This window comes from Trichoplusia ni, chromosome 5 (assembly GCF_003590095.1).
Source record: "Trichoplusia ni isolate ovarian cell line Hi5 chromosome 5, tn1, whole genome shotgun sequence".
Classification (NCBI taxonomy): Eukaryota; Metazoa; Arthropoda; class Insecta; order Lepidoptera; family Noctuidae; genus Trichoplusia; species Trichoplusia ni.
Genome location: NC_039482.1, coordinates 6,530,894 through 6,550,985, shown reverse-complemented (window position 1 = coordinate 6,550,985; position 20,092 = coordinate 6,530,894). Strand labels below are relative to the sequence as shown.

The following is a 20,092-nucleotide window of genomic DNA, read 5'->3' as shown; positions in this document are numbered from 1 at the left end:
CTTATGTTTCATTATTTAACTTTTTGTCAGCCAATTGCGAATCGTACTCGTGAAAAAGGGGGCACAAAAAATCAAATTGGAAAAAACAAAACCTGTCATAAACCGAATCAATTCAACCTCGATGTTGATTTTTATTATTTGGTGCTAATGCGGCATTCTTCTATGAACATCTATCACATTTCATGAGATGCAGCCTGGCGGAGGGATAGTCACCGGAGCTCTAGTAATAGGGTTCCAATTTTACCACTTGGGTACGTCACGCTGACAGGAATGAAGGCTATGAAAATAGATTTACTGACAAGAACACTTTTAGTTTTAAAACGTCTTCCGCACTAACTTATTAGACGCTTGTGTCGCGGGTGGTTTCACATATGCACATTCAAGTCACATGCACAAATACACCCAGACTCAGGACAAGCATTCGTGGATCCCACAAACCCTTGTCTTACGCGGGAATCGAATCCGCATAACGTCGCTCACCCTTAAAAAATAATTATAGCTCTATGTAATATTAGTAAGTATTAGTAATAATATAATACATACTCAATACTACGTCGGTTTACGGGAAGGTATTCAATATCCGTATCTATTTTCTTGAACGAATTAATTAAAAAAGTAATATTATGAAAAAAATGTTTGAATCTTGTTTGAATACTTCATAATTTTATTTTCGCGGCGCTCTGTTCAATTTGGCAGCCATACTGTCGTTGCCATGGAAAAGCTATCCGTGTTAGATGTGTATTTCTTAAAAATACGTGTCTCGTAGGTATTTACTGTACTTAATATTGTTTTAAGCAATTAATTTAAGCGAGTTATAGTGATTTTGTCCCTGAAATAAATCAAGTATCAAAACATGTAAAAAAATCAAGTGCAGTGTTATTCATTTGCGTTTAACTGATTGGCTATGCTTAAAAATATGTTTCATTTAGATGAAATTTTGTGTTAATTAAATCGAGTTTTTAGTTGCATGACGCTTTGTAATATTTTTTAATTATTATGTCAGTTCAATCATAAAAATTAAATGGCAGTATGTCCTAATTTAATTGACACAGTAACCTAAAAACAGGGATCAAAATTAAAAACATTAAGATCGAAAAAAACTCAATATTCTTCGTAATGTGTTACAAGTTTTATGAAATGGTGTGTAGATGACATCGTGATAGTTTTCAAATAAGATTATGTTTTTCCGGACAATACACGAGAAAATGTATATAACGAAGTTTATAAAGAAATTGAGTAGAATATCGTCGAGAATGAAGTAAGTTTTATAATATATTCTTGCTTTGAAATATTTTGACGTCATAGACTATTGACCATTTTTTTCAGACGGATCGTTCGACTAAGGAAATTTGAACGTACCAAGCTTAAAAAATAGCGTATTTTAATATTTTCAAGAAATTATCATTTTTACTTTATTACTTTATCTTTGCGAATTGATAAAACGATGTAAGAGCGAACCTTTTGCTAACATTGAAAACATTGTCGACTTTCAGTCACGGTCTTACTTTCACATCGAGCTACGGAAATTATGTTACGAAAAACTATCCCATATTGGGGCTGGTAAATATACCAAAGTTTTGTCTAAGAACCTTTCTACTATAATTTGCAATGCATAACAAACTGTTCATCATTTTTCTGGTCTATGACTGTCGGTAACGAATTCCCGCGCTTTTTAAAATTAAAAACCTCAATTTTTTTCAGCCATTTTAACATTAAGATGAAAATATCGTGTTAATATGGGGGAAGCACTTAGTAAATTGATATCAGCCGGTGGCGTGCAGGGCGGTGGTTCAGTTCTAGATAGAGTGATATCACAGCCAAGCAGTGAAGATCATACCGTTTTGTATAAACTTGCTGATTATAAAAAAGGTACGACATACAAGAATAATGAATGCACCACATTATATTTTAAAATCACAGGCACGGAATTAGATTTTAGAGCGAATTAAAATAATTACTTCAATTTTTGATGTTTAATAGTTTAGTTTTAGTATTTAAAAGTTAAAATGGATATGCAATGGATCACTCACCCTAAACGTCAGTCCTCCCGAACGCACCAACGTTCGCTGTTTACATGTCCGTAGCTGTTTGTTAATTGGTGCCCGGACGGAGCTCCAATAGCCGACAGGTCCCCCTCAACCAGACGAACGACCTATCGATTTTATCGCTAGCCTACCTGTGTTCGAGCTACGAAATATTGAAATCTAGAATCATGTAAATTTTAGGTTATGAATAAAGAGTCTTTAATATTCACGCATGCTATTTTTATTGTTCAGTTGAGCGTTGTTAGTTATCATATTAAGCTTAAATTGGTTGTCGACGATATCCTTAAAAAGCTAGAATTAAATATATTTGTTTGAACTATTGCTATCACTAAAGCTTCTGGCGTAACTCGCGAAAAAAAATGGAAGCAGACTTAAGACCTTAAATGTCGGATACCCACAAAAGGACAATTAAATACTAAATTCGATAGTTTTGAGACTAAAGTTTCCTATACGATACAATTGTTTTTTAAAGAAAGCTACCTCTGAGATTGCTTCAAGGTTTCTTCTCAGGGTAGCCAATTATAAAATGTTGACTCCACATAATATGCTTGGTCTCATTTAAACGTGAAAACAGTTATCCTATGGGCAAATATATACACCTTAATTTGACATCATTTATTTTGGGACATTTTATCAATGTATACAAAGGTTCAGTTTTACAAAGGTAATCAATATTGGAACCACATTTATTTATAGGTGGCCTCCTACTCGAGACCTATACTAAAGGGGGGATGGTGGCCGCAGAGAAGTTAATAAAGGATGAGTTCGCGGCATACATGTACGCCGGCGGGCGGGGCCGGGTGATCAATAGAGCTGAGTACCTGAGGTGGAAGTTCAGAGACCAGGAACAGGTGACGTGGTGACTTATTGTCTTGATCAACCTTGAGTATCCCACAGCTGGGCATAGGCTTCTCTTTTGCCATTCTTCTTATAACTAACTGCTGGGCTTAGGTCACCTTATAAATTTTATTTACTAAAATGTTTACGTATTTCTTTATTTAACTCCGTAATATTTTTTCGTTGAATTTGTACATTTTACTTTGGATTTATTTTTAGAACTTGATAATCACGCTTTGCCCAATTTTCTGTCTGATGCTGCTTAAAACAGTCATTTCTGAAATACGCAATAAAAAAAAGTCAGATAGAACTTATTTATGAAACAAATTTCTTAGTTTTGTGTCATCGTAAGTATAATTCCCCTTATAGGTTGTTCTACCAATAGAAGCATCGTTATCTCCACACGACCCTCTCGCGAAATGGGAGGACCACACAGCCTGCTGGCAGATGTGCTACAGAGGGGCTCTGGGGGAGTCGCTGCTGCATGTACTCATCATATGTGATACAAAGGTCAGATAGAACGTACTACCAGTTAAATTCTTAGGGGTTTCTTCGTATGTTGCAGTTGTGGAAGAAAAGCGTCGCTCTACAGCGTATTGTAGAGTCCTTCCGGCACGGCAATGTCTACTTTAAGAGCCTCTTTTAAGGTCATCTTTTTGACACACTTGGCCGGTGGAGTTTCTGTTCAAGCTGCTTAGAGTTGTTGAACATGGATGTAGCTGGATGTAGGAAAAGAGGACGACCAACGAAACGATGAATTGTGATGATTGTGTGAAAGACGATATGGCAGCAAATAATGTTTTTTTTTTTTTGTGATATGACGCCAGGTAGAAAGGTATTGCGGCGCCGTACTCAATTAAAAAAATCCGGATAAGATTAGGGGAATGATGTGATCAGCGGAGGTTTCTTCTAATAATTAATCATGTTTTCGTACCGAAGAACCTGAAAGAGTTAGATGTTCTATCTTTTTAAGCTTGCGCTAAGCTTTTTAACAACGGCAGTTGAACATTCTGTTAATAATCATTCCGAAATGAATAAGTTGTACTAGTTTTCTAACGGAAATATAAAGTTTTATACATTTCAGATACACACAAGGTTAGCGAGAACATTGGTAAAATGTTTTCCGAAACTATCTCTAGACGTCGTTGAAGGTGAAGAATATTTAGGTAAGTTATAGTTACCTTACTAGAGTTAAGGCTTAAAGACGAGGCGAGAAATATTGTATGAGTTTCTATATATTTTCTGAAATGATAAACTTTTGACATCAAGGCTACAAGGCTCCACAATGCTTTGCAACTCCCACGGTATTTCGTTGGAGGTCTCGTTTAAGTTAGCCTTAATAAGTAGTTACCTAATAGCCAAACTTGATGTAATTTTTATGGGAAATGACAGACCGTAAATGAAAAACTATAACAAAATCGGTTCATGAAGTCCAAAGATAACAAACAGAAAACAGACGTTTTTAGGAACTCCTCCTTTTTAAAGTCGTTTGAAAAGTGACGAACTAAAAAGTCTGATTTACAGGAGCAAGTTCCCTGCACCTAGCTATAGCTTATAGTAACAACGAGTTAGTACAAGACCTGGTGGAGGCAGGGGCTGACGTCAACCAGCGAGCTATCGGTAAGCTATAGGAATATTGACTTATTCTTGTAAATATTTTGCCGCTTAAGAATCAGGTTTTTGTTTATAACTTGTAGCCACTATTTTATTATTGGTCATTATTGCGTACTGCAGGACAAAGGCCTCCCTTAGCTTTTCCTATAAATCCCTGTTAATGGCTAAAAGTGCCTTTTTTAGAGAAAGGATCAAGTTTTCCCTGGCTTTTTTTCCTGGGGTTTCCGCACCATCAAAAGTCAAAAAAAGAGGCTAAAATGAACATTACTAAAAGCTACAAGCCAAATAAACCAATATTCCAAAAATACATAAAAAAAACTCATTTTTAAATAACCTCCATTTCATATTATGGGCAAAAAGTTGTATAAATCGTTTTAGCAATTTCTGTAAAAGGGTAATCGATCCAGCCACTTCCTTGGCTTGCCCAATCCCCCAAAAATTCCTTTTAAAACGTTTCAGGCAGTTTCTTCCTCCCCCGAGACCAGCAGCGCGTACCCCCAGCTAGACAAACAAACTACGAAGGTCTGGCTTACCTAGGAGAGTACCCCCTGGCCTGGGCAGCCTGCTGCGCCAACGAGGGAGTGTACAACCTGCTGTGTGACTCCGGAGCGGACCCTGACGCTCAAGACTCGTTTGGGAACATGATATTGCATATGGTGGTTGTTTGTGATAAGTTGGTATGTGTCAAAAATATTTTTTTAGTCCGAGATTCGAAAAAAGTGTAATGGAGAAATAGAATAGAATCATTTAATAATCTCCTCGTAATATAATATACGATACGATTTTCGGCCACCGAGACATTATGCCAGCAGCGCTGGCCATATTTAAGTGCACAGGAGGCGCGGTAACAATGGTGCCCTCTCTGTTTCCTTATTCTTAGCCTGATCGGACGGCAATCCGAACGACCGAACAGAGATCAGGCGAAGCACCTACATTTTGACTTCCGAAACACGAAAGCTGTATTTCTTAAACATATTGAACATTGGAAAAGATGCTCCGTGCCCGAGGATCGTACTCCAGAACTTTGACTTGGAAGTCCCTACCTATTACTACTAAGCTACTACAGCTTCAAAATACCTCCGAATAACATCTCCCAGGACATGTTCGGCTACGCGCTTCGCCATCCGAAAGTACCAGCCAGCAACGGGCGTATGAACTTAGCTGGCTTCACACCTTTGACCCTGGCCTGCCAGCTGGGCCGAGCCTCGGTCTTCCGGGAGATGTTGGAGCTCTCCGCTAAGGAGTTCTGGCGGTACTCCAACATCACCTGCTCTGCTTACCCACTTAATGCTCTGGATACACTGTTACCTGATGGACGGACTAGTAAGTTAGACGTTACCTAATTTTAAATCTTTTATGTTGAACCTAGATTTCCGCGATAAAAATATCAGTGTTTTTAGAATTATTTTTAAAGTAGGTTTTATTAACTGTAGTTTGCGGCTTATAAATTTCAAAATATGATGTAATCTTGCCCTTATAAGTACTTAGTAGATAGTAGCCATTAGTTTTCAGCCATATTAGTATCAATCCTCGATAACACGATACGTGGTCTAATGTGTAGGACGTTAGTTAATTCGTATTTAAAAACAACGGCTACTGCATAAATGAATTAAATCCTCGTGCAGCAGATTTACAAAAGAACACCCAGACTCAGGACAAGCTTTCGTAGATCACACAAATGTTTGTCCTACACGGGATCGAACATGCCACGTACAGTGAGTGTGGTAACCTCAATCATTCGGCTATCCGAGCAGTACCTGTGACGTAACCTATCATACGACCCAATACGAAAACTGAATGCTTTCTTATTCTCTCCAGACTGGAACTCCGCATTATTCATAATTCTGAACGGAACTAAACAGGAGCATCTCAACATGTTGGACGGAGGCATCATTCAAAGGCTGCTCGAAGAGAAATGGAAGACCTTCGCTAGAGTACGTAGAACCCCCTAATATATTTATATGCTAGCGTTCACTTAAGCTATGAAAGTGATTCGTAGGCAGCTAAATAAATGTATTTGGAATACGGTCCTGATAAAAAACGGTAGAAAGAAATGTAGTCATCTGTTACATTAATTAAGTACAACAAGACTTCTATGGTCGTAGTACAGTGCAACGAGCCGCATACCCGAAGCTAATCTGTATGTTCTTTAAGATAAATATTTATAGTTGCAATACTTTTGCTTTTATTATTTTCAATTTCTCTTCCAGAATAAATTCCTCAAACGTCTTCTCATCCTGATGCTGCATCTGTTCCTCCTGTCCCTCTCCGTGTACCTCCGCCACAGCAGCGCGGAGGCCGACGCGCACCCTGACTGGGGTCTCGAGATAACGGACGCCAGGAGTGGGGTCCGCCTAGCGAGCGAACTGGGGACTATAGTCAGCACTCTAGCGTACATCATACTCCAGCAAGGAGATGAGCTGAAGAACCAGGGACTGGTCGCGTACTTCAAGCAGTTGGTACGTTGCTTTGGTAGTTTGTAAGGTTTCTGATACCAGGTGTGGCCGTGTGGGGTCCGCCTAGCAAGCGAACTGGGGACTACAGTCAGCACGCTAAGGTATACTTGTACTGCAGCAAAGAAACCAGTTAAAGAACCAGTTCCAAGCACTTAGTAAGTTGGTTGAGCCAAAAGTTCTGTTATGGGCAGGGAAGAGAAAGAACAAACCTAGAGGTCCACACGTTTATCTCAAATACCACCATGAATCGAATCAAAGACAAAGTATAAGTACTTACTAGAAACCACGTTAGATCCTAATCAACTTTACACTGTGTAAACATTGATTTCCAACTACACTTGTTATCGAACACCGATTTCAGATAATATCAGCAGTGTTAGCTTAACTGTTGTACCACAATGTGCTTCAGATCCACGAGCCCGCGAAGTTCATCTTCTTGATCTCGAACCTGCTGCTGCTGGCGTGTATCCCGGCGCGTCTGATGCGGCAGACCATGCTCGAGGAGGCGCTCCTCATCTTCCTGCTGCCGGGATGCTGGTTCCTGCTCATGTTCTTTGCTGGGTAAGATAATTACACCTTACCTTATGATGACCAATCTAACAAGTTCTTTCCGCCCTGGCATACTGATAAACATAATTTGCACCATTGCTCTAAACTCTACATCCTGTCAAATCCAACTGACGTCACTTCAAGTAGCAATGTACGACCTACAGCAAAACTTAAGCATTGATTTCCAAGGCAATGTGTTTAAAAAAGAACCCAGCAAGACAGAATTTTACTAATCCAATTCATAAAAAAAAATAGATTAAAAAAAACCCACGTTTTTTAATGTAAAATTTTATCAAATTTTGGCAGTATTTATAGTTGTAAATTGCATTGTCATCGGCTTTGAAGCTACCCTGAAAATTTCAGTCTGCTAGCTTATCGGGAAGAGCTTTAAAATTGAGTTACAAAAATCCAACCGGAACGACAAACGTGGGAAAAGTAATAACGTCTTTGGACTGGACTAATGGCAAGATAGCCAGAATGCTGCACGACTAGTTTCTGTTCAAAATATCCAGGAACATGGGTATTGTTTCTTATACACCACCTCTGTGTACAGCGCCGTGAAGCTGACGGGTCCCTTCGTGACGATGATCTACAGCATGATCACAGGTGACATGTTCACCTTCGGCATCATCTACACCATCGTGCTGTTCGGATTCTCGCAGTCCTTCTACTTCTTGTATAAAGGTATTGGAGCTATCTTCTTTATGATTTAATATTAGGTCCTATTATATGATTGGGACTGAGCTTTGCAATAAGAGGGATTTCCATTTAGTTTGTGTTTTTCATGCTTCTTTTTGAGGATTAAAATGGTCCAGGTGTAACCAGTTCATACAAAAGTGATCCTGTTGCTGTATACGTCCTTAATGTAAAATTCGTGTTCTCAGTAACTATGGTTTTGGTCTGTTCTCTTTAGGTTTCCCGAATGTCCAGTCCACGCTGTTCTCGAGCTACCCAACCACATGGATGGCCCTGTTTCAAATCACTCTAGGAGATTACAGTGTAAGTCTTCACTTTGAAAAATTCCGTACTTTATATTAAAATTGCTCCCGTTTTAATAACTTGACCCAAAATACTCGCAGTACACAGATCTAAGCATGACGACATACCCGAACCTGTCGAAGACCGTATTCGCGGTGTTCATGGTGTTCGTGCCGATCCTGTTGCTCAACATGTTGATCGCTATGATGGGCAACACTTACGCGCACGTCATCGAACAGTCGGAGAAGGAGTGGGTTAAACAGGTGAGGGAAAGACAAAGTATGAAATATATTATTCATATATTTATACTAGGTGTTGCCCGCGACTTTGTCCGCGTGGTTAGAAGATGTTTAAGTTATGATTTATACCTGCCCTGTTTTTTCCACATTTTCCTTTGTATCTTCGCTCCTATTAGTCGCAGCGTGACAATAATATAGTATAGCTATACAAAGAAAATTGTATGGTACATAAAACGACGCGTATTTTTTGGAAGCGCACGATTAGTTTTGATTCCAACTGGGATCTGATCATGAGCTGACACGGTGGCGTTTCTGAAAAGATACTGAAATGTATGAAAAGGTTGGTATTGAACCCCCAACGTAGTTTGGGAATAGAGTTAGTAGAAAGATTTTCTCACAACGTTTTGACCTTAAAATACTATACGAAGAAAGTATATCCTGGCATTTGACTTATCCATATTTTAGTACCAGATCGAGGTTATCTAAAGCAACTGAATAACTTAAGACAAAAAAATCAAAATGTACCTTTATGAGCATCTAATTTTCTTACTAAATCCAATTCAAATTTTTTCCCTTTCTTTAATTTCCAGTGGGCAAAAATCGTGGTATCGTTAGAACGGTCGGTAGCCCAGGAAGACGCTCACAAGTACCTGCAGGAGTACTCCATAGGGCTCGGGCCCTCCGACGACCCGCGCTACGAGGTGCGGGCCGTCATGGTCATCAAGAGCAAGGCCAAGACCAGGGCCAAGCAGAGGAAGGGGGCACTTACGAATTGGAAGGTGAGGATATCATCAACCTTCCCTTTATCCCAACTATGTTAGGGTCGGCTTCCAGTCTAACCGGATTCAGCTAAGTACCAGTGTTTTACAAGGAGCGACTGCCTATCTGACCCCCTCATCCCGGATACCTGGGCTAGTTGTTAGACTTTTTAGCTTCTGACTACCAGTAATGATGCATCTAACATAACTAATGACTATCAAGGATCTATGGAATAACAGCCATTACCCGTAATTTAACACGTCTCCCGGAGATGTGCCTGACTCAGGAAATCGTTATTACATAGATGGTCATCCATTCACGGGCCGACCATAACAAGCGTAGCTTAACTTGTGAACAGTATTTTTTTCAGTTAGGTACAGCTTTTTAAAGTATAAGCATCTGTTGCTGAAAGCGAGGGGTCTTTACCCACTATTCAAAAAGGAGTCCAAAACAACCAAGGCTTGCCAGGGTCGAACAGAGAATGCATAGGCAATCTCGTAACTTTGACCTAGGCAGTCGTAGGGGCTCGCTGCTGTTGAACTCGCAAATATATTGCTTATCTTCGACTTGTCTCCTGTCCCGCTGCCGCAGCGCGTGGGCCGCGTGACGATAGCGGAGCTGCGGCGGCGCGGCATCAGCGGCGAGGAGCTGCGCCGCCTCATGTGGGGGAGGGTCTCCATCTCCACGCCCACCAAGGGGCCCGGGTAACACTCGTGCATATTTATTACACTTACTTCCACTTTATGCACAACTTCCACACAATGCCATCTAGTCTCAAAGTAAGAAAAGCTTGTATTATGTGTTCTAAACATCGATAGACATATATTTCCACTGAGTGGTATAGATCTCCCAACGCGAAATCCCCCATATCTGAGACCCTCTATTCATATCTGATGGAACATGAGGAGAGTGCCTTTTTATGGAATGTAATAATAAAAAGCGGGGACTCTGAGGTCAACATCCGCAAATAGTGAGGGTCCCTGATACCTCCAAGAAAATCAAGCCAGAATGAAGAAGGACCCCCTCTGTACAATGCTTGAAAAATCTCTGTTTCAAAAATAAGTACAAAGAAAAAGGGGTTTTCTCTGAACCTCACTCCACTGCACAAGGGGATAAGGTATGGATGTTTGTTACTCTTACACGCAAAAATCACTGAATGGATTTAGGAGAAAATTAGACTAAGAGGTAGTTATCGCGATTTTTGTTCCCATGGCAACTATCATATTTAATTTGCCACAGCTAGTTAACGGTACTTTATAAATATTTCTCTGGTACAGTCGTCGTGGGGCCGCGGTAGCTCCTCCGCCCCTGACGGGCCCCGCGCCCGCTGGCATGGCGGCTGTGACGTCACCCGCCGTGACGTCAGAGGGCGGCGGCGTGGCGCCCGCGCTCTCCTCCGCGCTCAACGTCATGGCCTTCACTGAGTTAGACCTGCCTGGGACTACGCCAGGTATTACTACAACTAAAATAAAAGTAGCATTATATGTATGTCCTTAGTGGACTTTAAGTGGACAAAAAAACAGTTTAGTCCGCCAATCAGATTTCCCTTAAAAAAATATTGGATACGTATTTTTTTAAGGGGGTAATGTGATTTAAAATCAAGTGAAGTTTTAACTCCCACTACCAGTAGTGCGTGCTTTTAAACTTCCTTACTTTTTGATAATGTGATTTAAAAATGAAAACTGCGTATTCAATATTTTTGAAATCTGTCTGAGGCATATACATACCCCATTACAAAGACCCGGGCAAAACACGGTGCCAGCCCGCTTTAAATTTGACAAAAAATAATCTCAATTATTATTCACTCACAAGGGACAGAACAAAAACAGCAGCAACAAGACAAATTACTAGTCAATGGGACTACACCACCGATACTGCCCCAGCCATCACCAATAGCCCCAACCCAACCTGGTCTGCCAACATCCAACCAACTCCACGTGCCGCCAATATTACCCCCCAACAAGTCCGTATTGGAGGCCAATATTGGTGGGCCAATACCTGCAACGCCAGTACCAATAGCACCAACTGTGCCAACATCGATGGCACCAGTCGTGCCAATGGGGCAGCCAATGATGGGAGTCCAGGGGCAAATGTTTGGACCAGAAATAAATATACAGAAACCAGGTAAGTGTTCTCTCGTATATCAATATTTCTTTGAATAGTTCTGAAATGCAAGATAAATATTTATTAAATGACCTTATGCCTCGTATTGTAGGGGACATTTTCTCCGTGCTCTTAATTGACAATCTCTTGATTTGACTTCTACAATTTTCTTTATGGAATTACTCAAGTGGGTCAAGCGGAACTTAAGTTTTTTATTTAAGAAAATGTCTTTAATATTCTTGCTACGGAGTGTAAGTTTATTGCGATCCGATTACCTAGCAATATTCGGCTTAATTTTGAGATAAGAAAAATATCGAAATATATTATTTCCGGGTTTTTAGGGTAAGAAGAAGAAAATAGCTTTCAGACAGATTTGAGACAATTATAGTTTCTTACCGATTCTTCTTCATAAGCATGACATTTTCTAACCGTGTACCTAGAGTCAATATTGTTTAACGTTTTGAAAGTGCCTGGAAAACGGCTTGTTTGAAATGAATCTTTTGATTTTTGATGAGATATTTTGGAAAAAAACCGTTGCAGCCAAAAAAAATATGCGAGTAATCAATACTTCATCTACTAGGTACAGACGAAGTGTTCCGCGACTACCTGTTCGAGCTGATCAACCTGGCGGAGGGCGCGGACGCGGACGGGGCGCAGCTGCGGTTCCTGGCCGAGAGGGCCGCCAGCCTCGACGATGTTCCCGAGATCGATATCACTGTCACTGTGAGTGCGGCTGAGAGAGTGCTTTAAAGTTGTCTTTGACAACATTCTTCATCTTTGACAATCTTTGTCGTTGACAGGAATTTGGTTTATTCCTTGTGACGTGGGGGGTTTTGCAAACATTCAAGTCACATGCACAAAGATACCCACTTAGGGCTAACATTCATGGATTTAAAAAATGCTGGACCTACGCGGATATGTAACCCGATGTGACTTTAACCAATCGGCTATAGAATAGGCGAGTTCTATAGGTCACCACGCTAAATCCAATGTGCGCGACGTGTCGCAGGTCTGATCCACGAACACTTTACTGAGACTGGGTGTCTTTGTGCACGTGACTTGAATGCTTTTGAAATCAAGCGCGAAAAATTACATTTGCTATAGTTGAAATCTGGTGCCGTGTTAAAAACAAAAATTAAAGTTGAGTAAGGATTGCTGTCGTCCTGAATTTGATGAGTTTCTTTCTTTTTAAGTTACAAGTGTGTCACAAGTCCGACATGCACTTCTCCGGTGTGTTTCTACAATGATAGTTGTTGTTTGGCAGACGGCCGCGAAGTCAGCCCGGCGCGTGGTGGCGGGCGCCGTGTCGGGGCTGTTCGGCGTGGCCGCGCCCGCCAGCGCGGGGCCCGCCTGGCGCCGCGAGCGACACGACAACAGCGACAGCGACCCCGTGGCCGGTCAGTCCCATGCACCAACATCAGCCTAGCCTTTCCCAACTATGTTGACGACCTCCGTAGTCGAGTGGCGTAAGCACCGGTTTCAAAGTGTCGCTAGCTCTGAGGTCCTGGGTTCGATCCCCGGCCGGGTCAATGTAAATTCACATTTCTACATTGTCTCGGGACTGGGTGTTTGTGGTACCTTCGTCGTATCTGAAATCCATAACACAAGTGCTTTAGCAACTTGCTTTGGGTTCAGAACAATGTCTGTGATGTTGTCCTCATTTATTATTAAAAAAAAGTTGTCGTCGTCGTCCACTCTAACCGGATTCAGCTAAGTACCAATGTTTGACTAGGAGCGACTGCCTATCTGACCTCCTCAACCCAGTTACCTGGGCAACACAACACGATACCCCTTAGTTACACTGATTGTCAGACTTTCTAGCTTCTGACTAGGTACCTGTAATGACCATCAAATATGTAGGAATAACAGCCGGGACACGGCTTTCAAAACTCGGAGGAACTTGTTATGACGGAGATGGTCACCCATCTAAATAAATAATAAATAATCTACAGACCAACCGCGTCAAGTGTAGCTTAACCTGTGATGTATCCACTTATAGCTTAGCTACGAGCTCCGCAGGTAAGTAGCATACACCGATACACGATATACACCAACAATACCTATTTTAAGGAAGTGGTTATGTGGTTCAGGTTGCCAAGGCAAACCAACTAAGCTTGGGTGTGTGGACGTTTTGCGGGTTTGTACCTGACCCTCAAAGTAATTTAAGGTTTCTTGAAATTACAATTTATTCAAATATGTTGCATTGATGACACATTAGGTACATTTTATTGTACAATGTAACATGTCCGTCCCCCAGAGTCCGTGCTACTGGGCCGCGCGTCCCGCGCCCGCCGCGCGCGCTCCGCGTCCCGCCGCGCCGCGCCGCCGCCCCCGCACCTCTACGTGCCCGCCAGGTATATACAATCATATCAAGTATAACATCATCCCATTGTAATTCCTACCCCTGTATCTCAGCAACATAATATCTACAAACGGTAGCTATAAAAATGCTCAATAAAATCTAAAATAATACTAGCTGTTGCCCGCGACTTCGTCCGCGTGGTTAGAATAAATTGCGACTATAACTTGAGATTTAAACTATCCTATCTCTCAAGTTGGATTGAACTGCACATGGTGTGCGAATTTTATTATAATCGGTTAAGTGGTTTAGGAGTCCATTGAGGACTTGACAAACATTGTGACACGAGATTTATATATATTAAGATAACATTTCAATTTTGCCAAATCACGTGACTTATATCTATAATTTTCATATTTTCGAGCGTCTTTTATCAACGCAAATAATTATCGAATTGAAACTTGTCTAAGGGCAGGTGAATTGCCAATAAAAGCAAATTAATTTGATATTGATCATCAACACAAAACGAACTTCAGATAGGCGTGTCACAGGCGAAGGAAACTTGCCACTCGCGCATGACAGCGACAAATGGAAGAGGGTTACTATTACTGTCGTTATGGCCTATGCCCAACAGTGGGAGATGTTTCTCTAGATATTGAATAAACGCCGTTTATTATTAGTTACCAGAGCGAGAAAAAAAATGCTAGAACCCTTTAAAATTGACCCAACTCACCCAACCTTCAATAATAGTAGGTAGGTATATTTATATGTATGCGGTCAACAGGTCTATGTACTTGGTGGCATCTGAAAGCAGTGCTGTGGAGAGTGATGCTCCTTTAGATGAACAAGCCAGCTCTGGAAACAACTCGTAAGTCTTCTATTTTGTTTTAGGTTAATATGTTGGTTTAATTCAATGAAAGTCTTCATTATAATTTACGATTTTATTTTTTATTTAAAAACAAACGATTAAAATCGATTTAGATTTTTTTGTCATTTATATAAATAAATACTCTTCATTTATTTATATAAAATTTTAAACTAATGGAGGAGAAAATACCGTGTAACAAACATATAAAAATATAAAACATTTTAATTTATTGTGTATTGAAAAATTTTCTTACTTAAGTAAGGTGAGAAATTCTATATTTTACAAGCTTGGGATTTCATTGAGATTACTTCCTCTACCTACATCACATTGTCAAAACAATGTTTTACTTATTCAAAAAGCACAAGGGCTCCCAGATTCTGAACAAGCATTATTGGTCACACAAATGCTTCTCCTATCCTTGATCAAACTAACAGCAAGTCATACAGAGTGTTTATTAACATGATTAGTTCCACCAGTCAGCTCTCCATACCATCTTAAGGGATTTACCAAAAAAACTTAATATAAGCTATCAGGTAAAATAATTGGCAATTATTAGAGGTAAAATAGTATGCAGACTCCATACTTAACACAATATAGTTGTGTAGATTATGTATTAATAGTATTACATGATATTCTTTAAACTCAGATCTTGTATAAATAATCAACATGCACCCACATTTATGAAATAAAAGAATATTATTTCAAATTTGTCTGGTATTCCAAACATTTTCATTCAATAAAAAGTCTTTAGTTTATTTTTATATCAGTTCCTTTGCTGATATACCTCAAATACCTAACTTATCACATAACACTCACATAATTAATATTTACAAAGTCTTTTGATCTCCTAAATTACTCTTAATATAACCATTCATTTTTTATACACCTCCGTAAAGTCCGTACCTTCTGTTAAATTGTTTCTTAGTCCAGTTATTAATACTTTATTTATTAATAGCTCGGCGTGATACCTTTGCTCGGGATCCATTCTCTTTAGTTTACAAGCCACGTTGGCCCCGATAGCTTCAAGTTCTCTATCAAGCACCTCTGCATTAACTGGATACAACTGTTCAACTTTTAATCTTTTGACTTTGCGTTCATTTACATGGTTTTGGTTGATAACTATGTGATTGTTTTCATCCTCTAATGCTAATACATCTCTTTTCTGATATGAACTGTCGTTATTTTCATTGCCATCATCATCCTGAAAATGTTTAAATATATAGTTTGATCAGTCAAAAGTTTAAAAATATTTTGTAAAGAGGAAGTGTTTACTCACTTCGTAATAGTTATCGTCGATATTAATTTCTACTGTGTTATTGTGCTGTAAATGTAGTTTGTCGTCAAGAAATCTTAGCATATGGAATTTACTATATTTCGGTTCATATTCATAAATCTCTTCACCGTCTGGACCGACAGTTCTTGATGCTAAATATTTATGCAACACTTTTCTGTAGCACGATCTCAATACGTTTATTTTTTTTCTAACACTGTATCTGGTTGCCTCTGGATCCCACTTTCTTAAAACTTGTAACAAAACATCGTGTGCAGCGTTTCGTTTGTGTTTATTTGTATAGTGTGCATGATCTGGGTTCCAAAGCTCAGGTAAATGTTCATACGTTTTTATAAATTCATCCTCCAAATCTCGAGTCTCCTTGTTTGCGTTATCTTCCATTATTTTAAAATTCAAATAACTCACACAAAATTGTGCGACAGTTTGACATAAAGTTTTACGCAGCAACACAGCGTAAAATAGCTCCAGTTCAATTCAATTCTGCGAATAAATATGGCTTCACGAGAATGGCTTGAAGAACTGAGGCAGTCAAACAAACTGATTGATCGACCGAATTTGACAAAACAAACAACAGGGTTACATGCTACAATAAAGTTCGTGTGCAGAAAATTATAAAAAAATAATAGATAAATAAAACGCATCCATCCTTTTTCAATAAAAACAAGTAAATAAACCATAACAATTTAAAATAAGTAGCAATCAATCAAAATTTCATGGTTCGCGTATATATCTACCTCTACAGCGTTACCTTTATATAATTATGTTCTACTATTCACAACGCGTACTCGGTTTGCCATTATTTTTAAACGGGCTGTGAAGAGATTTCAATAAAGCCAATTGCTTCTAATCTTGCTTGGGCATTCAGAAGTGATAAATTAAAGAGATATAAGAAACATATTATACGTGCTTCCCTGCATGTTTTGGAAAGGATTGCTCATAGTTTTTGGACTGTCTTTTGTATTCATGGTCATTAACATCTCTTTTAATAAAAATTACAAATACCTACACTGCGTGATATTATCTATGTCCCTAATTAAATTAATTTTGTATATTTCAGAGCATTGGGAGATGTGGCTCGTATCAAGGCAGCGCGGCCCTTATGCATTTTGACAGCTACTGGCTTACCTGGCCCAGCGCAAGTTCAACATTCAATGCTTGTTGTTGGTAAGTTGGTTGGAATATTCTCGATTTCAAGACATACTTCCCAGGCATAACTTACCTGAGAGGTGGCTACAGTCACTCATCAGCCCTTAGCGCTGTGCAGATAAACCTCGTACATATACACACAGCGTCGCGCAAAGATGAGTTACACCATCCACTTAAGAGGAAAACGTTTTATACTTTTATTTAGTTCGATGATCAAGATATTAGACTGACCTATCTTAAAAGCTCCTAACACGCTACCACAGTTAGGGTACCTTATGGAGAACCTACTAACACTTTGTTTTATGCCAGGCGCCGGCAGTGGTGCTGACGTTGAGAGCGGTGCGCCTACTGAATCCAAACATGTGAAAACGAGGAGGCCAAAGACTGCTCGCACAAGACGGAACAGGTAACCTTGTAGAGAATTTAAAACTGAAAGTTGTGCACTGAACCTGTAAAACCTGTGGACGTCCAGTAAGTCAAGCAGCGTGCAACTTGCTGAGGCGAAAAATGTCTTCCTCATACTAGCTTTCGAAAAATGTCTTGTTGAATTGTTGCAAGTCTCTTCATTCATTTCAATCATCAAATATTTTTGCTTTATTCTAGAATCTTCTTCTTTCGTCTAACTCCTATTACAATTAGCTCCTCCAGGTTTAATAACCACGAATTTATTATACCTTACCTGTAATTCTAAAACTGTTGATAGATAATTTTCGTTTCCCTAGGGTATCACCCTTACCAGTCGTTGAAACAGGGAGTCCTCTGCAGCCGTGGGCGACGGCCCCTCTGTCTCGGCTCTCGCAACTAATTAGGACGTCGAGCGCATCAACGGCCTCTCTCAACTCGCATACCTCAGCGGACGAATCAGATCGACAGAGATATTGATCGATTTAGCTTCAAAATACGTGAAACATTTCACTGCCAACGACAGGATTCACTACACTTGTAGTTTTGGTCAATAAGTAATCAATAATTTGTATATTTGAATGAAGTAGCAATTCCAATTATAAATTCCTTCTGAACTCTGAAGGTTTACGCAATTCGACGGTATCTGTTCTTAGTACTTATATAGTGTGTGTTACCTATGTTAGTGTTTCATCTTATGGCTTTAATTAATCAGTGATAATAAGTACAAACAAAGTTTATTTACTGGATAGAGTTAGTTACTTAGTAATTAAGTAAGTTAGTTACTAAGCATAAATATAAAAATACGTTTAAATACAGCAGGCCTAAAGCCCTTTCTAGAGTAATAATTATTGTATCTATGGTGAAATGAAACAGCACATAGTTTAAATATAATTATTTATTATATTCAACCCTAATTCGTCGCTGTGAAAACCAATAATGATATGAAATACGAAAATGAAAGTAACATAAAAATAAAATAATTTTGATGTTGAATGCTATTCCAATTATATTGTAAAGTAAGTTGGTAACCAAAATCAATATGAAATGTTAAACAAAAGATATAAATAATATAACAAAAATAAATAATAATTATGACTAGACGTACGTTTTTGTCTAAAATTGACATATATTGTAGGTATTGCGCAATTCTATATTTAGATACTTTTAAGACACGGACACAATTACTTTTATAATAATCCTGTAAATTAAAATCTATACCAGCCTGCTATCAACTAGTACAGCAAGTTCAAATTTGAAAATCGTGTTTGCACAGAACTGAAGTAAATATTTTTGACACCCTAAACAAATCATTTTACTATTGATGTTTATAATCACTTGTGGTGTAGTAAACAGTTTTAAATTGCGTCATATAATTGGGTTTTAAAAACACTAACAAATACTCAAAAATCAGGTTTCATGGGGTTACCCTCACAACGTACGTAAGAGAATTTTGAATGCGACCAGCGCCAATCTCATGAAATGGAAACATTTGCCAACGATGTAGCTTGTTTTGTTGGTAATACTTCGTACAAGTCCAGACCAGAGCTACGTATGAGAGTAACCAGACAGTCAATAAATCAGAGTTAAATGATCCTTTCATTTATAACTACACTTACCAAGATAATCTCAGTAATACCACCTTAACGTCAGCGTTCGTGCTCGTTCCGCCATAATCCAACATTATTTGTATCATTATTGTGTCAGTTTCAATGATATTAACCAGTGGCAGTACGTCTCCCACCTTTAACAGATCGACAACAATGAGGGTAGTGATACAATCACAAGATGAGATGCAAATATGCATACACACAAGATAATATCAAAATCAATATAGCAAGAACACAGTCATGTAAAAATACAAGTACATGATATGGGCATACTAGAAACATGGAAGTGTTACATTATGTAACACAAACATTCATAAAATGTTAAGATGTTTCCGCCTTGTGATGGTGACGTATTGCGCGTGTGAATCAGTTAGGAATCTCTGCTTATGCGATTCTGTGAAAAGCACATTTAAAATATGCAAACATCATAAATCCAGTACCATAAAACAGTGAACAGTGAGGTCAATAACTACAAAATGTTAACGTCACGAAGTACACCTAATCATCGATGTTTATAGATAGCATCTAGTTCAGTGCCACGATTGATTGTGATTGTTTTAACCTCCTTTGCTGTCGCCATTATTTTCATTTATATGGCCAGAAGTAAGATAAGTAAACTGAGAAAGTATGCATGACTTTCAAAAAAATATCTGTTGCAAAAATATAGGAATTATTAAAGAAAACGCTATTTCTTTTCAGTACATAGTTGAAAAATACAATAATATTAACAATCACATGTATTTGTATCCTTATAAACTAAGGTTTTACTAGACTTCTTACTTACAGTTAATGTGTGTGAACACCTATTTACTTTACTATAAAGCGTATCTTTAAACATCGATGCATCGAAGATTGAATTCAATAATCACAAGATCCATAATCATAGATAGATTCGG

At 38.9% G+C, this 20,092-nt stretch overlaps 2 protein-coding genes across 2 annotated transcripts; one reads left to right on the top strand and one right to left on the bottom strand.

Moving 5' to 3' along the window:
- The first annotated feature begins 1,191 nt into the window (after positions 1–1,191).
- On the top strand, positions 1,192–18,226 carry LOC113494232. The gene is made up of 24 exons (XM_026872477.1): positions 1,192–1,869; positions 2,742–2,896; positions 3,252–3,392; positions 3,967–4,048; positions 4,407–4,502; positions 4,956–5,173; positions 5,594–5,819; positions 6,315–6,430; positions 6,707–6,955; positions 7,362–7,513; positions 8,055–8,185; positions 8,415–8,500; positions 8,581–8,742; positions 9,309–9,497; positions 10,069–10,181; positions 10,755–10,927; positions 11,290–11,601; positions 12,161–12,303; positions 12,845–12,977; positions 13,838–13,934; positions 14,664–14,747; positions 17,096–17,202; positions 17,494–17,590; positions 17,907–18,226. The coding sequence occupies exons 1-24, from the start codon at positions 1,737–1,739 to the stop codon at positions 18,064–18,066; spliced, it is 3,555 nt and encodes a 1,184-aa protein (XP_026728278.1). The 5' UTR covers positions 1,192–1,736; the 3' UTR covers positions 18,067–18,226.
- On the bottom strand, positions 15,480–16,651 carry LOC113494230. The gene is made up of 2 exons (XM_026872475.1): positions 16,024–16,651; positions 15,480–15,948 (listed from the first exon to the last, which is right to left on the bottom strand). The coding sequence occupies exons 1-2, from the start codon at positions 16,417–16,419 to the stop codon at positions 15,619–15,621; spliced, it is 726 nt and encodes a 241-aa protein (XP_026728276.1). The 5' UTR covers positions 16,420–16,651; the 3' UTR covers positions 15,480–15,618.
- Positions 18,227–20,092: the final 1,866 nt, after the last annotated feature.